Here is a 23,625-nt window from a genome sequence, read left to right as displayed (position 1 = left end):
AATGCCCTTAGTAGAAGCTCTGAGGCAGTTTCCAGGAATGTGGCACAGTGGGCACAAGTCGAACCATGGCATGGCTCAGACTAAATCCTTATGGAGCTTGTAGTGGGATGTGGTATGTTTGAAAAACAAAATACATATTTGTGAGCCAATGTGTTTTTCCTATAAGATTACACAATTACTTATTTGCATGCAACTATATAGGAATGCATTGTGGTAAGGGCAACCAGTTTGGTGCCACCTGCTGTGAGAAATTTAGCTCAGTTCAGGCAATTCACATATCAGAAGTATAGAGGGGGCCTTCCTTTATTGGGATCAATATGAAGATTAGTGAGCCGAGTTGGTCTTCATGGGCGAAAGGATGGTTGCTTGCTCGTTTATGGCTCCTTGGGAACGCGGTGGCTCGAGCGTGGCACAGTGGGCACAGGTGGGTGTGTTGCTTGGCTCAGGCTAAATCCTTATGGTGCTCTAGTTATCCCTCGTGTGGAATATGGAAGTGTCTCTTTATGCGGCCTTTCAAAAGCGATTACAGCTCCCCTTAGAGCCTCATTAAACTCTGCAGCAAGACTCATCACTGACTCGAAAAGAAGTTCCCACATCTCCCCTGATTTAAAATCCCTGAACTGGCTCCCGCTTGAAGCAAGAATTCATCTAAAATAACTTGCATGACACATAAGGCCTTACACCACAAGGCACCTATCTACCTTGCACAGAAATTGACAATATCTGGTGGCTCAAGGTCCTCTAGAAGTGCAGACAACCTACTTCTGAAACCTCAAAGATTCAATAAAAACATATAAATGAACCTTTTCCGTGGTGGCGCCTAGGATTTCGAAGACTCTTCCCCCAGAAACCAGACTAAATTCCTCTACCGTCTCTTTCAAAAAGGAAGTAAAAGCGATTCTCATTGCACAAATTTTCTTGACTACTTTACCCTGCCCGGGAATTTTTTTTCAATCGAGACGCTCCTGTTATGTTCTTCGACGACTTTTCTGTGTTTTATGTCCTGTTATCCCATGCTTCTCTACCTTACGACTTTTCCTGTGTATTTGTATCTATATCCCATGCTTGTTATTTCCCTCATATTACTGCATGTATATTGTGTCATGCTATTCATTATGTATAATCCGCTTTGATCACTGTAAAGTGCTCTGATATGCGCAAGGATCTTGTTCGCACTCTATAAAACCTTCAAAATAAAAAATAAAATAAATAAGGAAGCAGCATTAATTACAGAAGTATTGGCACCGGGTACAAGAGCCCTCGTGATTAACAAGGAAAAGATTGCCCAAGTGTTTTTAGAGCACGATGATCAGTTATATGTCACCAAATATATGGTGGGGCAAGAGGCAATCAACAATATTTTAACAACATTAACCTCCCGCATTTATCGTGTACCTGGGCAGAGGAGATTCAAGTAGATATTACACTAGCTGAAATTCAGTTAGCCCTCGCCACAATGTTGGGAGGAAAAGCATGTGGAAATTATGGGTTGTCAATAGAATTTTGCAAAGTGTTTGCCGAATAATTAACACCCTTTTTGGTAGAGCTTTTTAATTATGTGAAATTGGGTGGTTTGATTCCCACAGCTTTTAAAGAATCCATTATTGTCAGTATTGTAAAGAAGGGTAAAAACCAGAGAGACATCAATTCGCACAGACCGATCAGTCTACTCAGCTCTGACTATAACATTCTTATGAAAATCTGGGCACAGCTCTTCACTCCTTTGGCACAAAAAATGATTCATAAGGATCAGAGAGGGTTTGTCACAGGGAGATTAATGTCAACAAATAGTGTTTTTAGTCCAGGCACTTTTTTTTTTTTAATAGCAATCAAACTCTAGCACTTATGATAGTCGACACAGAAAAAGCGTTTGATTTGGTGAATTGGGATGCTCCCTATTATGGTCTGGGAAGGTATGGGATTCCCTCCCAGCTTATAAATATGTTATGTAATATTTATCAAGGGGCACAGGTTTTTATCAACTCTAACCTGGCTGGAACAATCAACGTTAACCGGGGGACGAGGCAAGGGTGCCTCTGTCCCCTGTGCTCCTCACCTTCTTTATCGAACCCCTGGCCACCAGAATTCGTAGTAATGTGGCGATAAAAGCACCACTGCTAGGAATGGCCAAACTAAAGCTGTTCGCGGATGGCACTATCCTCTGTCTTAGTCCAGAAAGACAGAATGTGGAATTAACATTAGCAGAATATGCACAATTTTAATTAGTTGAAGGGTATAAAATTAATCGTAACAAGACTGAAATTTTAACAATTAATTGCTCGAGTGATTTTCTCCCTGACAGTCTTAAATGCCAAGCCCTTACTTCTAATCCAATTCGATTCTTAGCTATATACATTACTAATCAGTATACCAAAATCTATAAACTGAACTATGAAGCTATGCGAAAAAAAAATCAGAAAGCTGCTAGAGGAGTGGTCGTTATTACCACTCTCTTTGATTGGCCTTGTTGCCCTCATAAAAACGTCCATTTTACCCTTACTTGTTTTTATTTTTACAAATGTCCCTATAGAAATCAATACGATCTATTTTAAAGAGCTGGAAATGATTTTTAGAAAGTTTGTCTGGAGTAAGAAGGCACCAAGGGTAAAACTCTAGGTGCTCCAACTTGATATTAATCAGGGTGGGCTTGCACTTTCCCAAGTTCGGTCATATTATGAAGCAGCTTTTTTGGACCTAATAGTTCGTTTAGTTGACGGCAAGGGATCAGTTGATCCTCTCTTTTTTGACAAAATGGTCCAGAAAGCTGGAACGCAGATCCCTGCATTCCTAAAAACAGCTAAACTCCCCCAAAAAACTAGGTACAAGACATTTTTCAGGAATATACTTTTAGACTCCAGACTTTTTATTCCAAGCAGGCTTGCTCCACTGGGTTTTATTATTTAAATGTAGCAGAATGTAAAAGCTTGGGCCTCCAAATACAGAGCACCAATTTAAGGTTTAGCCTGTGGCTTTTAGGAGCTAGGGCACTGTTTAGTTGATAGCGGAGGTATTACTTGGCAAGAGGTCCAATCCAGGTGTGGAAACCCGCGCAAGCTTTTTTCTTTGGATATATTCAGATTTTACATCTGATAAATAAGTAGGTCTCTCATCTAGTTCTGGCCCAAACCCATTAGTGGCGGCTCTGTTCGAAGCAAAGCTAAGAGGAGTGGGAAATTGGTATAGTTTTCTATGGTCCCAAGGTGAATCAATGGTGGTTAATAAATTCTTAGAAAAAGTGATCCAGGAGACACAATGTATGATCTCAAGTCGTGACTGGCAAGCCATTTCGCAATTGGATAGGAAGCCCTTAAGAGCAGCCAATTTTAAAAGAATTTTTTGTGTATTGTGTGTAGTGTGTATAGGCATTTATATAGCGCACTACTTACCCGTAGGGTCCCAAGGCGCTTCGACCGCTACGAAACCCTTCCTGGCTTCCCTGAGAGATGGTCCCTTAATGGGTATCTCCAGGGTGAGACCAGGCATCCCCGGCGGTCTGGTGGGGCCGTTAGTGAAGATGAGGCAAGCTAATGCCCAGAGTTGCCGAGTGTGATCGCTGATCAGAGTGGGCACCGAGGCGAGAGAATTATCGAGTCCGCTGACCCTGGTCCAGAAACCTGCCGCGCCGGGAATCGAACCCTGGTCCCGGCCCGTCCTCTGCTCTCGGGTCTGCCGCCTCTAACCAGTGAGCCACACTACTTCACTGTTGGATGGTATGCTATGCCCCCAAAGCTCTTCATAAGATGCGTCTGGAATTAGAGAATAGATGTTTTTGCTGACAATTAGTAGGCGAAGGAGGCTGGCTGCACACTTTTTTCACCTGCCCAAAGCTAGCACATTTTTGGGAAAGGATCTTTTCAGCTCTAAGCCGTGGATCACAGAAAAGACTGGATCCTGAGGCAACTGTTGCACTTTTTGGTAACGCTAGCCAGAGACAAAACCTAGCAACGTCAAGGGAGGATGAGTCATTTATAGCAATTGCTTCCCTGGTTGTGTGTTCTCCGATACTTCAGAATTGGAGGTCCCTCAAAGTTCCTACTTATCACAATGGCTTAATAAAATGATATATAGGAGGAAATGTGAAGAAGCATATGCTAGAGTAGGAGCTAATATATTTCATTCCACTGTATGGAATATATGGATAGGCTAGTGATCATTCCTGAAAACTAGGGCTATAATGTAACGCAAAGTTTCAAAACAAAAAAAAAATGCCCTTTTGCACTGCACTTTAGTATTATTAGGACTGATAAACATTGCACTTTTTTGAATTGTGACTGGTTGCACTTTATTAGTCTGCGTGGAAGTTGAATTTTTAGCACCATATTTAGATGGTAAATTAGCACGTTGCACTTTATGGAAAAGCCCACTTATAGAAAGTCTGTTATTTGATGTAGTAATATTCACTTGTTAAATTTGGCATGTTGCACTTTATACATATTTGTGTGTATAATTCAATATGTCTACAGGAATGTATATTTATCAAATTGACTGCAGTAATTCCCTGTTTTATCTAGGTCTCTTCTCAAAATATATATATATATATATATATATATATATATATATATATATATATATATATATATATAACTCCACTCTGTCACTGTTCTCCACTGTACGCTGTTGCAGGGATTCTGCTCCTACACAGAACTGTGCACGGAGACCCAGTACCTCAGTGAATTGTGGTGGACCAAATAACTCACCTCAGTACCTAGAAACCCTAACCAGCTAGCATCAGTATCACATTAGCTCTTCGTCCTATAGCAAAGGAACCAATGATTAGACAACCTAGAACATGCAACTAAGGTTATACTCCGGAATGGTGGGAAGAAAGAACACTCTTTCATTATACTCTCATACCAGTCCACAACAGGAGTAACAAGCATTTGCAATGCAATAGGTCTCAGAATTACGCAAGTTTGAGCTATTGCCATTGTAAAAGGCATTGTTATTTACAATGGCAATAGCTTAAACTCTAGCAAATGCGAGACCCATTGCATTGCAAATGCTTGTTTTTCTTTTTGACTGGCTCCTTCGGTAACAAACGCCACTGAACCCATTAGCAGTCATATTTTTGCATGTGGCAAATGTACCAACAAGCGTGCGCCACGGCCTCCTCCTCGCAGCCTGTTACTGATGGTGTTGGATGACAATGAACACCTGTCCAGGCAGCGCCGTTCCCGCCAGAATCAGACAAGCAAAGGCCGCAGTCTGTCTGGAAACATTTTGTATGAAAAATAATGAACCGTTTTACGCGAGGTTCAGAGACACCTGTCTTTACTCGGTTATCCCCGCCGAATTTGCATATGAATAGCCACTAAAAACAAGCATTTGCAATGCAATAGGTCTTGCATTATTAAAGTTTGAGCTATTGGCATTGCTAAATAATGCAACACCAATAGTTGAAACTTTAATAATGCGAGACCTATTCCATTGCAAATGCTTGTTTAAACAGATAGTTCAGAACTTGATGAGGTTCTGAGTGACAGCCCATATTCGGTGATACATTTAGCTCGCTGGAGGTCAGCAATTTCGGAGCCCAGAAATTTGGCCCACGTGATCAATATCTTGTTGAGTAAGCACCTGAAATTCAGAGTGACTTCAAATGTTATGCCGAGTTTACATTTAAAATATGAACGTCAAAATAGCAAATGTGTGCTGAGTGCCCTCACTGCACATATGTGTGTTCCTGTCAATCAGGAGCCTGCAGTATTTCCCATTTTAGATCAGCTTTTTCTGTCAGTCAACCCAGGTCACATTTGTGAGTGTTCTTTGCCAAATTGCTGCTTTCACATTTTAATGGTTTGTCCAAGATCACGTTTTTGAAGGCGCAAAATTGAACTTTAATATGCAATCTAGACCTAAATGGCTGGATGGTGATGCTAAGTGTAAATATTACACTATTCTGTCTGGGATCAAAATCTTTAAAATAGATCGAAATAAAATGATAACTCGGGCTACTCTGTAGAGGCCTGCACATACATTACAGTTCCCACTGTCCGCCTGGCCTCCGGCTCCTCGGAGGCGCGCTGGGAACAGCATCGAGCATTTCAGGCCCCTTTCCCTCAGGTCACGTTTAACAGATAAGAGTAACCTCCTTTGCTTTTGTACCCTTTGCGTGAAGTCAGGGAAAAAGGAGATTTCGGCATTATCATATCGGAGGGGGGCGTTGGCCCAGGAATTTTGAAGGATCACATCCCTGTCCGGTAGTTTAAGACACGAGCCAACATGGGCTACGGGGGAGTGCCCCGGTCTGGGACGGCCGCCCCGGACCCTGTGAGCCCGCTCGATCACAAAAAATTTACTGAGACCTTTGGGTTGCAGGTGCTTGAGGATAAGGTCCTCAATGAACAGGTCAGGAGATTGCCCCTCCAATTTCTCGGGAACTCCTATAATGCGGAGATTGTTGCGGCAAATTCAGCCTTCGTAATCATCCAGCATGAGGTCCACGCGATTTCTGGATTCCTGCAGTTCTTGGACCTCCCTCTGTAACTGTGTGACATCACCCACCAAACTGGAAGTCGTGATTTCCACCTGCTTCACTTTTTCGCTGAGTTTCCCCATGCCGGCTCTAATGAGGTTGACGTCGCTGGCCACCGAGTCCAGGGAGGTTCTGATACCTGTGATGGCCACCAAGGCGTCTTTAAGGGAAGGCTCAGGTTTTCCTTCTCCAGGGCCTCCCTATGTTACTTCATCTGATGGATGGCCCTGTTTCACGTCTTTGGTTACTGTATATCGATCCAGCTTATTGGTCTGGACTGGCCTCGGTCCCCTGGTCCCCATCCCCTTATTGCGCTCCATAATTGCACCTGGGGTGATCACAAACGGATGCAGAGTTTTGGGGGTGGTGGGGGTGGTGGTGAGGAAGTAGGCCGCTCAAGGACAGGTTTGGCGATTGTAACACTGAAAGTCTTGCACCCTGACTCAACCACCACAGGGATGAAGTAATGCAGGTCAACACATCAAGGGGCCCGCACTCCGAAGTCACTCGTCACAGTTCAAACCACTACTGATCTCACCAGTGGGAAGAAGGGGCGGGCGTGACCCACCGATCTCTGTGAGGGGGTTCCGTGGGAAGACGATAATGGCAGAGATAGAGAAGCCCAGTCGCCACCTTCTAATGCATCACCCTCGGTGCCCCTCAGTTGCCACAGACTAGAGTACTGACTGGTGCTATTGGTGTTATCCAGCAAGGCCACAATCAGTGTTGTTGGTGTGGCTGCAGGTGATCCTCCGGTCACAGATTCCCTTCCTGGTCGGAGCGCTAAAGTGTTGCTCGGTCTCGGCGCCACTGCCGTGAGGTGGCAGGATGACTGGGGCCTTTAGTTGGGAGGGTTGCTGCCCAGGGGCCCAGCTTCAGGTATCGTAGTGCGCCTTGCCGTTGAGGATTCCGCGATTGGCGCTCCACAGTCCGCCCTACTGCGGCATACAGATTAATGTACCCAGCGCATTTCAACAAGGCTACAGTCACTGCTCTTAGCGTTTTCTGGGGCGACCCTCTGTGCAGGCCCCCCACTGTAGATGGAGCGCAACAGTGTTGTGCGCCTCCAGTGCCACCTGAATGCAGTGATAGGACAAGTGGACCTGGAGATCAAAGGATCTATTGCTGTGGGCCCCAGCTGCAGGTTTTATTACATGCCAAAAATAACAGAGGCAAGGGGAGCCCACTAGGTCAAAACAGGTCGATGGAGGGCCATCAGTATCTCCATCAGGGGTGCACTGCCAATTTCAGCTGTTTTGCGGCTGCTCACCCTGATCAACAATCACTGTGCCCTCTCACCACTGCAACTCCCCCCTTTGCTCCGTGCAGCAACGGTCCCTCCAAGAGCCTCTGTCCCACCAGGCTCGTGTAGGCGCTATTGTCTGAGACAGCACAGTGGGGCATCAGATGCTGGGCGAGGGGCTTCATTAATTGAGCTGCGCCGCCACCATCTTATGCCCTGCGACCGGCACGCTCACTCTCACTGCGATCTCAGTGCACCCGGTCGCACCAACCTTCTGTCGCATTTGCATCACTTCGTCAACTGCTTCGGATCTTCAAGGACTCCACAAAAATTACTGGCGGGTACAATTTTGTGACAGCGTATCAATCTGCAGCGCCACCGGCTTGCAGCGGTGAGTTGACTGTAGCCCTGCTCTGGGAGGCTGGGCTACTGTGGGTTCCAGCTGCAGGACGCCAAGCGGGCCGCCACCTCGCAGCGGAGTTCTATTCCTTTGGCTCGCACAAAATTTCACTTAGAGCAGGCGGGATAGGCTCCGCTGTGGTTTAGACACCCTGGGCAGCAATCAGGTGCGTCGGATATGCATTCAGGATAGTAGAGGGCTATTCGGGTGACGGAGCTCACGGACTACGCAGCCATCTGCAATCCGTGCTTGGCCACCAAAACCCCCCCCCCCCCCCCCCGATGCTTGTTTCTTTTAGTTACAGCACTCAGTCTCCCTTTAATCCTTCAACCCCAAACCGCACCAGCTCCATGTTTTTGCTTGCCCCCTTCACTCCTAGTATTATTGGTTAGGCTCTATGCTTTTTCAGTAGAAGGCTGCATTTGCCACAAGCACTAGTCTGCAATAACCGTCATAAGCAGTAGCCACCAGTACGAGCATGCTTTACTCTTTTTCGATTTATGAACAAAAAATTTGATTATTTCCTTAGGAGTCAGAATATATAGAAAGTGAATGGAAAAATACGCCCCTTGTCATATTTCCCGGTCTTTTAAAAAAAAAATGGATAATTTCCTTTGGCATTCTTATGTTGCCGTAGTAATATTTTGGAAGCACTACAGACAGTGATTTAAACCTCTACGGACTGTGGTGTCATCCACACCGGACAGTGTCTAGAGGTAACGATAATAATGTAATTCACGCGGGACAGTGACAGGAGCCACTCAGGTTAGCGATAAGAGTTACTTAGCATAGTGAAGATGCTGTGTCTGTAAAGGGGCCAACAGGATAAACACTGGACTAGAGACTAGAGAACCAAGTTGGAGTATTGGCGTCAACTCAGCAACCTGTGTTTCTTGGCTAATCCCTTAATCTCCCTGTGCCAAAAATTAAAAATAAAAATCAACCAAAAAATTAATGACCAAAACTCAAACCAGCGGACACGCTCGAGCTGATGACTAAACCTAAACACTCAGCTAAACGACTGGATCCATGCAGGGCAGCAACTGAGAGCACTCAGATCAGCGACGGGGCTGCTTTATGGCTGCTTTATGGCGACCTTTGCCACGCTCGAACTGTCCCGTGCCAGCGCGCCTGCATTCTGGTATTTGTGGTACCCTCCCCCTCCCCCGCCACATAAGTCCGCCCAGTGCCGGCTGCGGCTGTGATGTGAGCCCTGTCGCAACGCTTGAACTGTCCCATGCCAGCGCGAGCAGCGCCCCTGCATTCTGGTACTTGTGGTACCCTCCCACCGCCAGATGAGTCCACCCAGCGCCGGCTGCGGCTGTAATGTGAGCCCTGTGCTGCACTCTTGCTGTACACGTGGGACGCGTGCAGGTACTTGAACCCGGGATCTGAAGCTCCGCTAGGGGACTATGTTTTATGTGGGGAAAGTGGTGTATTGTGCGTTATAGCAGGAGGAGCTCCTGAATGATTGCGGTAGATCTCGTGCTAATGGTGCAGGTGTCATAGAAAGGTAAAAAAGTAGCTCTTCTGGTCTTCATTTAGTGGATATCTTGTGATGAGCTCAGTCCCCTCCGGCCTTGCCAGACCCATCCAGATAGGGATGACGCAAGAGGTTGGGACCCCAGTGGTTTGTTGGGAATACCCGCGTATGAGAAACCGAAAGGCAGCTGTACATTTCACACACAGAAATAATCACAGGCAAGCATGCAGTCAGAGAACCATACCTCGGGAGTGTTTGTGCGTACACGGACAAACAAATATGCAGCTCAAGGCAGAGGGGCGCACACACACACACACACGACGTCTCAGCCAACGGACATACATGCAGTGCATGAATGTGTGAGCAGATGGATATGTGAAAAGAGTGTGCATGTATGGATAAACTGCTGATAAATATACGGGTGAATGAATGAAAAACAGAAGACAATTATTTGGTATTCATGGCGTTGGCATTTTAATTCCATCCCTTCTTTCATTGAGCGTTGACAGGTTTATTCTGCACCACTATATGTGGTTACAAAGTTCGCGTAAACGTCTGTTTGCACAAAAAAGTTTATCTGAAAAGACTAATGGATATGCACAATGTTCGTCCTGCTATGATGACCCCAGCAGGGAAACATACAACAAATGGTTTTAACGTGACAGCAGAAACACAAACCAGCATGTGAATAAGTGAAACCGACCTTGCAAAGCAAACTAGTGGTGCGCGCGCACCCGCCACAGCGAGCCATATGTCTTAAATTATCGTGCCCGTGTCTGGGCACGATAATTAAAACCATATGGCAGGAATGCACGTAATAGACACCAATAGGCCATGGGTGGAGCAATGCGCCCGCCTTTGGCCTATTTTGTGCTATCCTTAAAAAAAAAACACGCAGACAAAGGTCAATAGCAGGCCACAAAAGTAAAAACACACGCACAAGCATGTACAATTCCAGGGTCTGTTTCAGAACCCCTGACAAAAGGACTCTCGCCTGAGCGAGCACTGCTGCGCCGTGCAACGCAGGGCGCGAGCCAGAAAAACGAGACACGGGAAAGGTTAAAATATTTATTTTAACAACGTGCTCTAAGATGCAGTATCTTTGCTAACATAAGCAGACATATGATTAGAAATAATATGATCAGCATTGTTACAATTCCATAAAACACAAAAGGAGAAATCATATTACAATGATGGTGAAAACAGGTCTTATAGCGCCTAGTATATCACCCTCCCTAGCTAGGAACTATGGGCCAGATGTAGGAGCCCAAATACCGGTATTTGGTGATTGGGATGTAGGGGGCCAGTTATTTACCGAATCTGTAAATTTACCGATTCGGTAAATTTACAGATTCGGTAAAATACCGACACGGTATATTTACCGATTCGGTATTTCCAGATGTAGGTGGGACTCTTCTGAGTCCCAAAGACCTTTAAGATTCGGTATTTTACCACCCAATCCAATTGGGTGGTAAAATACCGAATCGTGGTGTGCATGCACATGTGTGCATGCACACCTCTTCCATGTGACACACAGACATGCCCTTAGGGCATGTCTGTGTGCCACATGGCACACATGCCTGTTTTAGGGGTGCTAGAGGGTGTCAAAGTGACACCCCCTGCACCCTTGCAGGAATCGGTATTGCCCATTGATTCCTATGGGCTTCAAGGCCTATAGGAATCTATGGGCAATACCGATTCGGTATTTACCGAATCGGTAAATACCGATTCTTACCGATTCGGTAAATTGAAAAAGAAATTTACCTACATCTCACTACTTCTATTTTACCGATTCATAAATACCGAATCGGTAAAATTCGGTATTTATGAATCTGTAAAATAGAATTACCTACATATGGCCCTATGTTTTATAAAATATAAAAGGTCTCTTAGGCTTGTGTGGGGGGACCCCATACCTCTAAGATCAGCAGGAGTAAATCACATCAGGATCTGCAAAAGCTCTTTCTCTCTGGAAATGGAATTCTTCCAAGTGTCTGAAATCATGCCAACAGTGCAATATTAAAGGCGCCAGAATCTCCGTTGGCTTGCAGCTGCATGTATGTTATGTCTAAAACGTGTGCCGTATCAACAACAAACCATTACGAGAGGGTCCAAGGGATATAAAGTTTAAAGACCCACACCCGGTTATTATCCCCAGCTCAGCTATTTCCTTAGCTGAGCTGTCAATCCGACTTACCAGAATCTCGGAGTGTTTGAATCACATGAAAATAGCCTAATATAAATAAAGGTGGACACTATGTTAATAGGAAACCCAGACACAGTGAAGATAATTCAAAGATGGTTTTCAAGATCCAAAACATATAGCAATGGGTTTTCATCAAATTGACTTGATGATCAGTCCTATCATCTGGCCAAACCCAGGTGTGAGTGAGGCTAGTCCCCTGATCATTGGGACCTTGTGAGCCACGCCATTTGTTTCTGGATAAGGATTATGTCCGCCAACACAAATGAACCGTCAATGATGGCTGATCTTTGATGGTAAAGTGAATAATAGTGCAACAAAAACAAAATAGTGAATTTAAAATAGGATGATGTGTCCCCCTATTGCAAATTTTATTCTACGGCCGAATAGCACCTCCTAATTAAAAATCTAGAACAGTGCAAAAAGACATTCAACAAATATCTGTCTAGTAGTGGGCCAACATGTTTCTGCCTACGGGCTTTACGTCCCATGGCTTTCATCAGGGCCTCTGTTCTTACAATAGTTGCACTTGGTGATTATTAACTAAAAAGACACCACCAACACCAAAGTGAGAAAATACAATAAGGTAAACGGTTAGATATGATACAACCTGTATCACCCGGAGACATTAACCCTCCATGTCAATTGAGAAGTAAAATTTCTATGGAAGGAAATGTATAATGATTAGTTTTCAACTAGCTGTGTCCTTGTCCTAAAACATGTATTCCACCAACTTTTATAAAACAATAGTAATATACTCATGCTCACCCTTCATGGTAGGGGACTTGACCTCACCTCACCTGGACCTTGCTCAGGTTTCTATGAGGCCCGCACTACATAGATATAAGAGGTAAAACAGACAAGGGAAACACCATGAAGCAAAATTAACAGCCTTCTGAAATGCTCCAAAGATGTGCCTGTTTAGCAACTCTCCTATGTCTATAGATCAATATGTGTAGGGACTCTAGCACCCCGACTATATGAGCCCCGTCTCAAAATCTCCCAGATATATCATGTTTCTCCAACAGTTATCTCAGAGTAAATACCTACTCTATATGGGTGTATTAATCTGTGACTCCACCTCAAATTGGTAACATAACCTATGTAGGGGTAGTATCAAACAGCAAACTCTCATGTAAATTGCTATAAACTGCCTCTGTTGTTAAATAGCTCATATTTATACAGCATTACTCAGGCAGATGTAAGAAAAGTTTCCTCTGGCTTACCTCTCCGTCAGTACCTCAATCAATCAATCAATCATCGCATTTATATAGCGCACTACTTACCCAGAGGGTCTCAAGGCGCTGGGGGAGGGGGATCTGCTACTGCTCGAACAACCAGGTCTTGAGTTGCTTCCTGAAGGCGAGGTGGTCCTGGGTCAGGCGGAGGTGGGTGGGGAGGGAGTTCCATGTCTTGGCGGCGAGGTAGGAGAAGGACCGTCCCCCTGTGGTGGCTCTACGGATGCGGGGGACGGCGGTGAGGGCGTGGCTGGTCGATCGAAGCTGGCGTTTGGGAGCGTAGAAGTTGAGGCGGCTGTTGAGGTATCCTGGGCCTTTGCTGTGTAGGGCTTTGTGTGCGTGGGTGAGGAGACGGAATGTGATTCTCTTGTTGACCGGGAGCCAGTGCAGGTCTCTCAGGTGTCCGGAGATGTGGCTGCGACGGGGGATGTCCCGGATGAGTCGTGCTGAGGCGTTCTGGATCCGCTGGAGTCTCTTCTGGAGTTTGGCGGTGGTTCTGGCGTAGAGGGTGTTGCCGTAGTCCAGACGGCTGGTGACGAGGGCCTGGGTGACCGTCTGCCTGGTCTCGGTGGGGATCCACCGGAAGATCTTACGTAGCATGCGCAGGATGTTAAAGCACGACGAGGAGACGGCGTTGACTTGTCTGGTCATGGAGAGGGAGGAGTCCAGGATGAAGGCCAGGTTGTGTGCGTGGTCTGTTGGTTTGGGTGTGCTGCCTAGGGCGGGGGGCCACCAGGAGTCGTCCCAAGCGGCGGGTGAGGATCCCAGGATGAGGACTTCCGTCTTATCTGGGTTCAGTTTCAGGCGGCTGTTCTTCATCCATTCGGCTACCTCTTTCATCCCTTCGTGAAGGTTGGCTCTGGCGGTGGCGGGGTCGTTGGTAAGGGAGAGGATCAGCTGGGTGTCGTCGGCGTAGGAGATGATGTTGAGGTTGTGCTGGCGTGCGATGTCTGCGAGGGGGCTCATGTAGATGTTGAAGAGGGTTGGACTGAGCGAGGAGCCTTGAGGGACGCCGCAGATGACTTCGGTGGCTTCAGATCTGAACGGAGGGAGGCGGACTCTCTGTGTCCTTCCGGCGAGGAAGGAGATGATCCACTCCAGTGCCTTCTCCTGGATTCCGACGTTGCTGAGGCGTTGTACTAGGGTACGATGGCAGACAGTGTCGAAGGCCGCGGAGAGGTCGAGGAGGATGAGGGCCGCTGTTTCTCCGTTGTCGAGCACCGCTCGGATGTCATCGGTGACTGCGATCAGGGCGGTCTCGGTGCTGTGGTTGGCCCGGAAGCCAGACTGCGAGGGGTCGAGGGATCCGTTCGTCTCGAGGAAGGCGGCCAGCTGGTTGTTGACGGTCTTCTCGATGACTTTTGCAGGAAACTGGAGCAGCGAGATGGGGCGGTAGTTTTTGAGGTCGGTGGGGTCAGCCGATGGCTTCTTGAGTAGCGCGCTGAGTTCGGCGTGCTTCCAGCTCTCCGGGAAGGTAGCGGTGTTGAAGGAGGTGTTGATGATGTCCCGCAGGTGGGGTGCGATGACAGTGTCGGCCCTCAAGCTCCCATCTGAGTCTTGGGGGAGGTACCGACCAGGAGAGAAGCCAGCAATTAAACAGTGTCTCGGAGGGGCACTGATATTGTACGCCCCGCCTCTCTCATTAACATTGGAGAATCGAGTGAGTTACTGATTCTTCTGTGTATCTCCATACCTCTTTCTAGTAGTAAAAACGCCATAATGCATGCCTGAACTCCATTTGTTGCTAGATTAAAAACGCACTACTTTGCGTTCGAAATCATGCGAGAACTCTCGCAAGAGGGACTCTGCGATGACCTCACCCCGCCCATGATTGTAGTTCATAACCTGAAAGGGACATCGTTCATCTACTGTGTGTTATCAGTTTGAAAGACGCCCTACTTAGCGTTCGCAATCCTGCGAGACCTCTCGTGAGAGGGGACTACGGGATGACGTCATCCCGGCCAATATTGTAGTTCATAACCTAAAAGGAACATCGTTCATCCACTATATGCAACATTAAGATGAATCCACGAGTTCTTCAACCTCTGCTTTCATGTTGTATATTATTAGATGGTATTATTATTCATTATTCAACTCGTTATTTAGTTCTTCGAACGTTGAAACAATGAACTACTTGATGATATCATCACATCCATATTTGTAGTTCTATCAAGCCAAATCAGTATAATAAAACCCCCTGCCTGGCTCGATCACAAGGTAAAGTGCTGACAAGGACCCAGATTATATTGAAAGGATTACAAACTCCAATAAATCCCCTCTACATGACCAAATTAGTCGTTCTATCGACCAAGGTAGTGTAATAATAGCACCTTCCTGGCCAGGTCCTAAGTGAGAGTACTGGCAATGACCCAGACTATATTAGAGGTGTTACAAACTTCAGTAAATCTCCTCTACTTGTCCATATTCGTAATTTGTGTGCTGCGACTGATGAAAATCATTATCATACACTCCGATTCTAAGATAACCCCGAAAGATTCCACAGGATGAAATTTATCATGTCCTATCGCAACTCTTATAGTGAATGTACGATTCTTATTATAAGAATGCCTCTGTGGCAGAAGCCTATATTGGGTGGATAGAAATGGTGACTGTCCTATGAAGTTGTCAACAATTAGCTCACTCACACATGTAGTATGTTATAATATCCTATGTGGTAGTTATTATATCCCCCCTATAATTAATGAAGTATATGAGATGGTGGCAAATGGATTACATCGTCTGTTATGGAGGGTAGCCAATCGCTCTAAACAGTTCCCTGATGGTTCTCCATTTCATTGGGTACTAGGGTACATTATCCCCCAACCTCGGCCTCTATAACAGGGTCCAGGGAATGTCGTTGTTCAATCCCTCTGAGTCTGTCCGAAACTTGTAAATCCATTTCTGTTCTTTCAGAAAAAGATACCTGGATATGTCACTTATATGTCCAGGTATAAACGGCTTTTCCAAAACAGTCCATTGGAAATCAGTTTCATGGTGCTGTTTCTCCAAGAAATGTCTCGTGAGTTTGGTCAGAGTCTTCTTGCAACGGAAAGAACTCTTATGCTCCAACATTCTTGTGCGGACTTTTCGGGTAGTCATTCCCATGTATCGGATGGAGCAAATGCATGTCAACTTGTAAATAAGATTGTTACTGTTACAGTTGCTGAAATTGCACTGTACCCATGGTCTATTTGTGCCTATATCTATTTCCCTAGAAGGTTTCGTCTGGGGACAGACAGAACAGATACCACACGGGTGATGCCCCACAACAGGAGGGAGATTCCAAAGAGTTTCTCCAATTTTTCTGTGGGTTTCTCTGGGGCGGGTATGCACCAACCGATCTCGGATGTTGCTTGCCCGTTTGAATGCGAATAAGGGCTGCGCTATCTTCTCATTGCCATGGTTCAGAATACGCCAGTGTCGTCTGACGATTTTCTGAATGTTGTTGCTTCTTGTGTTGAAAGTGCTCACAAAAGTGAGTCTTTCCAATGGGGGTTTAGGAGCAGGAGGTTCAAGGAGAGCTTCCCTATTGTTGTTCATTGCTCTTTTCCTTGACCTCTTAATCAAGGAGCTCGGATAGTGTCTCTCCTTAAGTTGTGTTGACAGGTTTCTGGCTTGCACATCAAAGTCCGCTTTTGTAGAACCAGGAACAGCCCATAAGGTAGATTCTGGCGCAGGGACTTAGGGTGATAGCTTTCGTAGAGGAGTAAAGAATTGCGCGCCATTGGTTTCCTATATAGCTCACTCTGCAAGCCTGCAGGTGTAGCATAAATAGACAAGCCCAGGAAGGCAATCCTTTCTTTGTGGGCCACTATTGTGAATTTCAGATACTGGTTTCTGCTGTTAAGCCACAAATGGAATTCGTTGACTGAGTCTATGGTGCCTCTCCACACCACCAACACGTCGTCGATGTAACGCTTCCACCACCTAATCGAGGTGTGGAAGGGGTTGGTGGGACTGAGAACGTGCTGTTGTTCGAACTGGTGAACGTACAGGTTCGCCAAGCTCGGCGCAAAAACGCTGCCCATACTTGTACTAGGTATCTGGAGATAGGTTTTGTCTTCGTATTTGAAATAGTTCATTTTCATGGCCAGCGTGGCTAAAGCCATTATGAATGGTACCGGTGTAATTGTCTCACAGATATTATCCCTCAGGATGGATGTTACAACTTCTAGAGTCTCATCCTGAGGGATAGAGGTATACAAGGATTCTACATCGAAAGAGACCAAAAGGTCAAACCCGATTTTCAGGGAGGACTCGTAACATATCTTTGGTGTCCTCTAAGTAGCATTATCTGTACAATAGGCCGTAGAAAGACATCTACAAAGGTGGACAGTGGCTCTAATGCAGACCCTATTCCTGAAATGATAGGCCTTCCAGGCGGAGGCCTCTGTGGCTTGTGCGCCTTTGGTAAAAGGTAAAAATAAGGTGTTACAGGGTGTTTTGCAACTAGAAAGGTCGCCTCATTTTGAGTGATCCATCCCTCTGAAGAGGCCTCTTCTACTAGGTCTTTTATCTGTTTAATGACATCCTCAGTGGGGTCTTTTTGTAGAAGCAAATATGCCTGTTTATTGTTTAATTGTCATAAACACTCTTCCTGATAGTCGTCAGTGTTCAAAATGACTATTGAACCGCCCTTGTCCGCAGGTTTTATAGTTATGGACTGGTCCTCAGAGAGTGATGTAAGTGTTGCCTGCTCAACTTTGGTAAGGTTGTTGCATGACCTCAAGTTCGTGTTCCACAGTGTGGCAACCTCATCAGCCACAGCTTTCTCAAATGCCAGTACCTGTGGTGGAACCGTGTGTGTGGGAGGTTGAAATTTGGATTTGACTTTGAGGCCTGTGTCGGTATCACTGTTCTGAAACTCCTCATTAGTCTTATCTAAATAGTAAAGTCTGAGCTTTCTAAAGAATTGGCTTAATTCACATTGGAATGTGAACGGATCTCCACAGTTGGTCATGACAAATCCCAAACCTTTGTTTAGTACCTGTTCTTCCAGAGGGCTCAGTATTTTAGCAGATAGGTTCACTACGAGGGATGATTTCCCGATGGTCCTGCTTTCTGATTCTTGGCTGTTTGGCTCCTCGTTCCTGCATGGGGACCTGTCTGATCTTCCCATTGAACCCCTGTCTGTTGTGCCGGTCGCCTTTTGCCTCTCGGTCGGCGTGGGCCAAACCCTAAAAAATTTTGCGAATTATAAGCATTAGGAAACCCTTGAAAGTTAGAAGGAGGTGGTGGAGGGTACGCTTGGTGCTGGTTTGGTGAAAAGCCCCAAGGTGTCGGTGGCCACCACTGTTGGTATTGGTTCATATGTTGATTTGCATATGGATCAGGTCTATTACCTCTACCTCTACCTCTCCCTCGTGGGGGAAAGGGTGGTATACCAGTATTAGTATTGTCTGAATCACTCCCATCAGAACCAGAACTAGAGTAATTGGACTCAAAGCGTCTGCCATTATTCCTATATTCCGGTGGGGTGTAAGTGTCACTCGTGTAGGGGTATACTCGTTCATGCTTCCATTTAGACAAGTCTTTTTTTAATTTGTCTAATTTTGTCTGTAAGATGGTGTCTTCGAATTCGTAAGAGTTCTTATTGGATTCATCTTGTTGCTTCTTAAACAGGATGGGTGTTACAGTTGTTTTAATGTCTGCCTCCAAAACCTGTATCTCAACCAAGATAGTATCAGCAATTCTTTTGGCTGTGCTAATAATCAATATTAACCAATCCCTTGTGCATCTCCATGCTATAAGGGACCAATCTTTTAAAAATATCTTGTCTTGCAGGAATAGACGAGGTGCATTGGAGACCACTAGGCCTGGTGGGGCACAACTAGCCCTAAGATATTCTGCCATGGTTATACCATGTACCACTGTCCGGGCATGTGATTTCTTTAGAACCAAAACTTTGGCCCACTCATCTCCTGTGCTTGTAGTAGCTGTAGAAGGTGTATCCATTAGCATTGGCATACTGTCGAGTATGGATTTGTATATGGAGTCATCATAGGCAATCCCACTTATTTCAGCCATGATAATTACTGAATATGTTACAATGATATCTAAGATACCGAGACAGGGTCACACACCATCTGTGACCAGAAAAAAAACGTGAGCCGATCAGCCCAACAACAGCCACCTTGTTATGATAACCTTGGAGGCTCTAGCACTCACTGCGCAGACTAGGGTCGTGATGTAAGTCTAGGGATGCTGAAAACAAGCCTTTCTCATGTGAAGCAATTCACGCAGCCTAACTTACAGCAACAATTATATGTAGTGTCGTGTGAAAAAGCAGCAAAAGGTAAAATGGTGTTTAAACTTTCTAATAAACCTATGCTAACATAGCAATGTGCGCAACAAGGCCCAGCCCTCACTACAACGCCTCTCTTCTCTGTGACACTGTACTCCACTTCATGCCACTCTACTCTACACTACTAACATTTAGGCATGCTGCACTGGTTTACAGCATTGCAATGTTGCAAAGAGCTATTGGCTTTGCCTTGGCAAAGCCTCTTGCATAGGCGAGACCTATTTGCTTTGCCAATGCTTGTTTTGCAGGTGACCAAGAACAGCGAATGATAGTGTAAATAGAAATTTCATTGTGAATCCTTGAAAAATGAGTAGTCCATGCTAAATTTAATTTCTACATCAGTAAGTTGTGATCTAGTCAGGGTGTGTTAATGTAAACATACTTGTTTAATATATTATGTAAAGCTATCTTATATTTATGTATCCAGTGCTTCAAACCACACTTCAAATATCTCTAACCGCTGTAAATAAAAACTGCACAAACCACATACGTCATTTGAAGATAATTATTATATACAACAAGCTAAACCAGTACCCAATGTTTATTCGTACATTTACAGTGTAAGGGAATGTAAGGATTTCTCTAATTCCTTTCATGTTTGAGTTTTCTTGCAAATAAATAGTTATTTCTGCCACCACCATGTTGATTGTGCGATTTATGATAGCTTTGACGCATTTGTTATCTGTGTGTAGTAATTACAACACTTTTAATGTTTATCTTTCAGATTGGTGTTACCACTAATCTGCAGAGAAATGGTGGAGCTGTTGGACAGAAGTAGCAGTTTGGTGAATCATACCTCTTTAGCAAACTATGCATTTTTCTACGGTGTCTTCCCTGCGGCGCCTGGAGTGGCAATCTTTGCAAACCATTTCAATATGGAAGTAGAACTTGTACGTATGGACTGATTTATATGTCTGCAACCATTATGGATTTGTGGACTTCGGCACTTTGCTGAAGAAAGGGTATTTTTCTTAAGATACCCACCTAGTAAGTCATGGATGTGTGTAAAGTGATGCACTTTACTATAAAAACGTTGTAAGACTATAGTATACTAGTCTGCAGTATACTAACTGCACAGACTAGACAAAGTTTACAATTCGAACCTGTTACCAAAATAATGTATCATAAAACAATAGTTAAATGCAGACACAATATGAAATAGATTTACTTATTTCAGTAGGTTAAATCGTCACAACTGTAACTGCACATTGTGGATGTCCCCAAATGGCTAGGAGAAAATGTTTTTGGCACTAAAATATTTTTGGCAGAATATTGTTCAGAATATTGTCAGATATAAATGCAATGTTCTACTTAATATCATTTAAAAATATTGCTACATTGGAGTCAATAATAGAAAACTAACAACATTTGGGACAATATATGTATGTTGCACAGCGTTTCTGCGTTCTTGACCTACATCAGATATAGATATATATGCTAATTTTTTGCCAGCAGGTCAGCCCTCGGCACCAGTACTGGATCTATACCAGCACTGCCTACAGGGCTGTAACCTTCCTCTCCACCCGTCCCAGTGCGTCCCTCCTTTGCCGTAGATGCTACGCAGCGGCACACGCCCCATCATTATACCCGTCTCCAACACCATGGCTTCCAAGCTGGAGGCAGTGTCTTTTTCGATTGAGAGGCCTGGAGAGGGGGATGTTTGGGAAGGACCAGAGGACCTTTATGATTACCATCGTGCCCTAGATGACACAGAGGAAAACTAGTACGAGGAACTGCCAGATACCAGTCATTTGGATACCACACCAGACACTGGCCTGAACTCTCCCCTACCTTGGCTATGTAGGAGGTTGCCTCATTCGCAATGATAGTGTGGAGGACAGCGGAGGTCTTGGACCTTCAGTAGCCCACAGTGTCAGCCATTACAAACGTCTTGACAGTGGTGCTTCAGCCGGGAGTCACCCCTTCTGAACCCTTCTCCCATTCAGTGAAGCCCTTACAGATGTCCTCCTTGGGGGCTGGACCAAACCCTGCTAGGGGCTCATGTGCACATGACAATTGCACACCACCATCGCTCCACTCCTGGGTTTTTCTCACCCAGAAGCCCACTCCGGAGTGCTTGGTAGTCCATACCCCTACTTTTAAGATCAATCCCGGCATATTCTCTAGCACTAAACTGGATAGCTAATCCAAAAGGTGAAATACCTTTGGTAAGAGGATTTTCTCTTCTGCCATCTTAGCACTGTGGTCAGTGAACACTGCATGCCTTTTGGGCCACTACCAACACAATGTGTGGGATTCGGTTGCACAAGTGCTGCCTTTGGTCTTGGAGGAGGCCTGAGCCATATAGAGCAATTTCATAGTCCGTGGCACTGAGACGCTGTGCCTGGCTGAGAACCACTGGCTTTTTGGGAGATGTCCAAGCTTCGCTCATGGATGTGCGCTTTGATGGCCCTCGCCTCTTTGGTGATAAGGCAGACTCAGTGCTGCAGCTCTTTAAGGATAGCAGAGGTACAGCCAGGTCATTGGGCCCATCCATGGTTCCTCTCCAACCACACGGTTACGGTATGGCTACCAACCACATACTTTCCTACCCAGCAGTAAAGGCCAACCGGCTTCCAAACCCTTTCCTGGCAGTGGACGCGGGTCCCACACATCACATTGGATCACCAGCAGACGTATGTGTCAGTCCACCACGCACCTGGCAGCAGTAGCCTCCAAACCCCTTGAGTTTGCCCTAATACCACAGGCCCCCATTGGAGGCAGGATTTACGATCATCTGCTTCCCTGGAAGTCTATACTATCAGAAATGTGGGTTTTGCAAATTGTCCAGAGGGGGTAATCCATCCACTTTCTGGAAATCCCTCCACTCTTGCCACCCACTTATGACCGTCTGATGGAGGACCATCTCTACTTACTCCATCAGAATGTGTTGATTCTTTTGGCCTTAGTAACCATTGATAGGGTGCTGGCATCAGATGAAGGTCTTGTTTGCTATTTCTGCTATTTTTTTGATGCACAAAAGTGCAGAGGCCTCTGACATATCCTAGACTTGTTCTTTCTCAACTTCGTCCTGAAAAAGAAGTTCAAAATGCTCAACTTAACTCCGGTCCTGTCTACCCTAGACTCTAAAGACTGGATGGTGGCTTTGGACTTAAAGGATGCAGATTTCCACATCCCCACCCTGCCAGCCCACAGGCACTACCTGAGATTCACAGTGAACCAAGAACACTTTCAGTTTGCCGTACTCTCCTTTGGCTTCACCAGTACCCCTCGAGTGTTTACGAAAGTGATGGTGGAGGATAGGGATTCCAGTCTTCCCTTACCATGTCAATTTGCTGTTGAAGGCGGGCTTGCCCCAGGCAGTCGTCTCCCACCCCCAGACTATAGACGACCTCCTGTATTCCCTGGGGTTCACTATCAACAAGCCAAAGTCACCTCTGACTCACTCTCAGATGCTCCCTTTCATCTGTGCCATTCTGGACACAATTCAGTTTCTGGTCTATCCTCCCAAGCGATGAGCCCAGAATTTGCGGGTAGGATTCTGATGTTTCAGCCTCAATCCTAGAATTTGATGAGACTTACTGTGGGGCTGGTATGCTCCATGGCCTCCTGTATCATTCTTTTGGCAAAGAAGGGCTCTGCTCTGGGACCTGAAGTTTCAGTGGGAACAGCATCTGGGGAATCTCTCCAAACTTGTCCAGATCTCAGCGGGTATTGCAAAAGACTTGCAGTGCTGGCTGACAAACCGTGATTGGGTCAGTGGTAGACCCCTCTCCCTTCCCCAACCAAAGCGGACTATAGTGACAGACGTGTCGCTTCTGGGCTGAGGCAGCCATCTGGGAGAGGTGGTGATCAGAGGACCTTGTCCTCTGGCTGAGTCTGGGCTTCACATTAACCTAATGGAGCTCTGGGCGATCTGATTGACAATGAAAGGCTTTCTTCCTTCGGTCAAGGAAAGGCTATTGCAGGTGTTCACAGACAACCCCACCACCATGTGGTACTGCAACAAACAAAGTAGGGTGGGGTCATGGACCCTTTTTAAGAGCCCCAGTACCTCTGGACGTGGCTAGAACTTCAGGGCATTTCCCTGGTGGTTCAACACCTGCTGGGCGCTCTGAATGCCAGGGTGGACAAACTTCACCATTGATGCCTAGCAGATCACTAACGTCGTCTCCATTTGGAGGTGATGCAGGATCTCTTTCTAGATTGGGGAGATTTGGTTATATCTGTTCCCCACCACAGTGAATATGCAATGACAGCAGTTTTACGCGCTGAAGGTTCCGAAGCGGTTCTCGCTCAGAGATGCCTTTCGGCCTCC

The 23,625-nt window shown here is 45.7% G+C and overlaps 1 protein-coding gene across 6 annotated transcripts in view; it reads left to right on the top strand.

The window, feature by feature from the left end:
• GPR155 (G protein-coupled receptor 155) overlaps positions 1–23,625 on the top strand; it is a 283,844-nt gene that overhangs the window by 144,964 nt on the left and 115,255 nt on the right. For all 6 annotated transcript variants that reach the window (XM_086956156.1, XM_086956160.1, XM_086956159.1 and 3 more), the window contains exon 4: positions 20,071–20,236. In XM_086956156.1, coding sequence (XP_086812282.1) covers positions 20,071–20,236 — 166 coding nt within the window. The remainder of the gene's footprint in view (positions 1–20,070; positions 20,237–23,625) is intronic.

The sequence above is a fragment of the Lissotriton vulgaris genome, chromosome 2_1, assembly GCF_964263255.1.
Source record: "Lissotriton vulgaris chromosome 2_1, aLisVul1.2, whole genome shotgun sequence".
Classification (NCBI taxonomy): domain Eukaryota; kingdom Metazoa; phylum Chordata; class Amphibia; order Caudata; family Salamandridae; genus Lissotriton; species Lissotriton vulgaris.
This window is presented reverse-complemented; position numbering and strand designations above follow the sequence as displayed.